Source organism: Tachysurus fulvidraco, chromosome 16 (genome assembly GCF_022655615.1).
Source record: "Tachysurus fulvidraco isolate hzauxx_2018 chromosome 16, HZAU_PFXX_2.0, whole genome shotgun sequence".
In the NCBI taxonomy this organism is placed as follows: domain Eukaryota; kingdom Metazoa; phylum Chordata; class Actinopteri; order Siluriformes; family Bagridae; genus Tachysurus; species Tachysurus fulvidraco.
This window is the reverse complement of record NC_062533.1, coordinates 18,467,426-18,469,390: the sequence shown is the minus strand read 5'-3', so window position 1 is coordinate 18,469,390 and position 1,965 is coordinate 18,467,426. Positions and strand designations below refer to the sequence as shown.

Below are 1,965 nucleotides of genomic sequence, written 5' to 3'. Positions count from 1 at the left end.
TTCCTTCCTTCCTTCCTTCCTTCCTTCCTTCCATCCATCCATCCAACCATCCATCCTTCCTTCCTTCCTTCCTTCCATCCATCCAACCATGCATCCAACCATCCATCCATCCATCCTTCCTTCCTTCCTTCCTTCCTTCCTTCCTTCCTTCCATCCATCCAACCATCCATCCATCCATCCATCCTTCCTTCCTTCCTTCCTTCCTTCCTTCCATCCTTCCAACCATCCATCCATCCATCCATCCATCCTTCCTTCCTTCCTTCCTTCCTTCCTTCCTTCCTTCCTTCCTTCCATCCATCCAACCATGCATCCATCCATCCTTCCTTCCTTCCTTCCTTCCTTCCTTCCTTCCATCCATCCAACCATCCATCCATCCATCCATCCATCCTTCCTTCCTTCCTTCCTTCCTTCCATCCTTCCAACCATCCATCCATCCATCCATCCATCCTTCCTTCCTTCCTTCCTTCCTTCCTTCCATCCATCCAACCATCCATCCATCCTTCCTTCCTTCCTTCCTTCCTTCCTTCCTTCCTTCCTTCCTTCCATCCATCCAACCATGCATCCATCCATCCTTCCCTCCTTCCTTCCTTCCTTCCATCCATCCATCCAACCATCCATCCATCCATCCTTCCTTCCTTCCTTCCTTCCTTCCTTCCTTCCTTCCTTCCTTCCTTCCTTCCATCCATCCATCCATCCATCCATCCTTCCTTCCTTCCTTCCTTCCTTCCTTCCTTCCTTCCTTCCTTCCTTCCATCCTTCCATCCATCCATCCATCCTTCCTTCCTTCCTTCCTTCCTTCCTTCCTTCCTTCCTTCCTTCCTTCCTTCCTTCCTTCCTTCCTGCACAGTAACACTGTCAGAGTGAAATACTGCTAGAATCTTATTCTCTGAACCCAAATGTTAATGGAAGTGATTTCACCCCTCAGCTTGTGACCTTTCCATGCAGATAGCACTTAATGTTTTCTACTAATGTGAGGTTCCTGAGGTTATTACAGTTAAACAGATTCTGTGGGTCTTTTTTATCTGACCTTGTCACCTGTCTGATCGTACTCACATCGTACTCAGCTGTCCTATGGAGATGATCATCTACAATCTCTTTTCCTTTGCTTTTATTTTATTAGCATCATTGCCTTTGGGTGCTGAAGGAAGGCTGCATATTTACATGTAGATCTAACCAGTGCAGGCTATCAGGCTAGGTCACTAAAATCACAACCAAAAATCAGACCTAATTAGATCGAATCAACCCTCCTCTTTATTTCTTGCAGGACCCACACTATGCTGGCCTCCTTCTTGATAGGCTCCAGGCTCTAGAATGGCCTCCAAGGGGTCAGGGTGCTGAAAGCTGCTGTGAAGTGTGTGGAACTCCTCTGCACCAGCTTCGACGCCTGGCTCTTCACTCAGCCCTGGGACTGGCTCTTGATGGTGCCCCTAATCTGCAGTGTGGATCATTTCCTGGTCTGTTAGCATCTCACCCCAGTGCATCCTCATCGAGACCCTCTGGGGTGACCCACGCATCCTCATCTGCCACTATACGGCACCCCTCAAGGTACCGCGTCGAACCAGCGGCTGGTATCAAGCATAAGGACATGGGTTGGATCAAATCTGGAGCTGGAGGCATGGACATAAAGCCCAGCTGCCATGCTACTGTCACCCCACTGCCCACATATGCTCAGCAGTATCTGGAGGGGGTTTGGAGTGTGACCACCATCAGTAGAACACACCAGCAGACACAATCACAGGTAAGAACTGCAGAACAAAGCAGGTATGAATGAGGTTGTAAATCAGTTCACAGGGGTGTCACTGACCAATCACAGCTTTAGACTTTAATTAGGGGGCGTGGCTATAATGCTAGACACTATTCACGAGCAAAAGAGAAAAATATTCTATATTCTAAATATTCTGACCCTTAATGACCATATGAGCTATTATAAAGCTTCATATGCTCCCAAGGCTGAACCTCTGAGTT

General features: G+C 47.9%; 1 protein-coding gene across 1 annotated transcript in view; it reads left to right on the top strand.

Annotated features, from left to right (window-relative positions):
* The first annotated feature begins 1,092 nt into the window (after nt 1–1,092).
* kif26aa (kinesin family member 26Aa) overlaps nt 1,093–1,965 on the top strand; it is a 75,274-nt gene continuing 74,401 nt past the window's right edge. Inside the window, exon 1 of the mRNA XM_027163541.2 lies at nt 1,093–1,738. Within this exon, the coding sequence (XP_027019342.2) occupies nt 1,586–1,738 (153 nt within the window). The 5' untranslated portion in view covers nt 1,093–1,585. The remainder of the gene's footprint in view (nt 1,739–1,965) is intronic.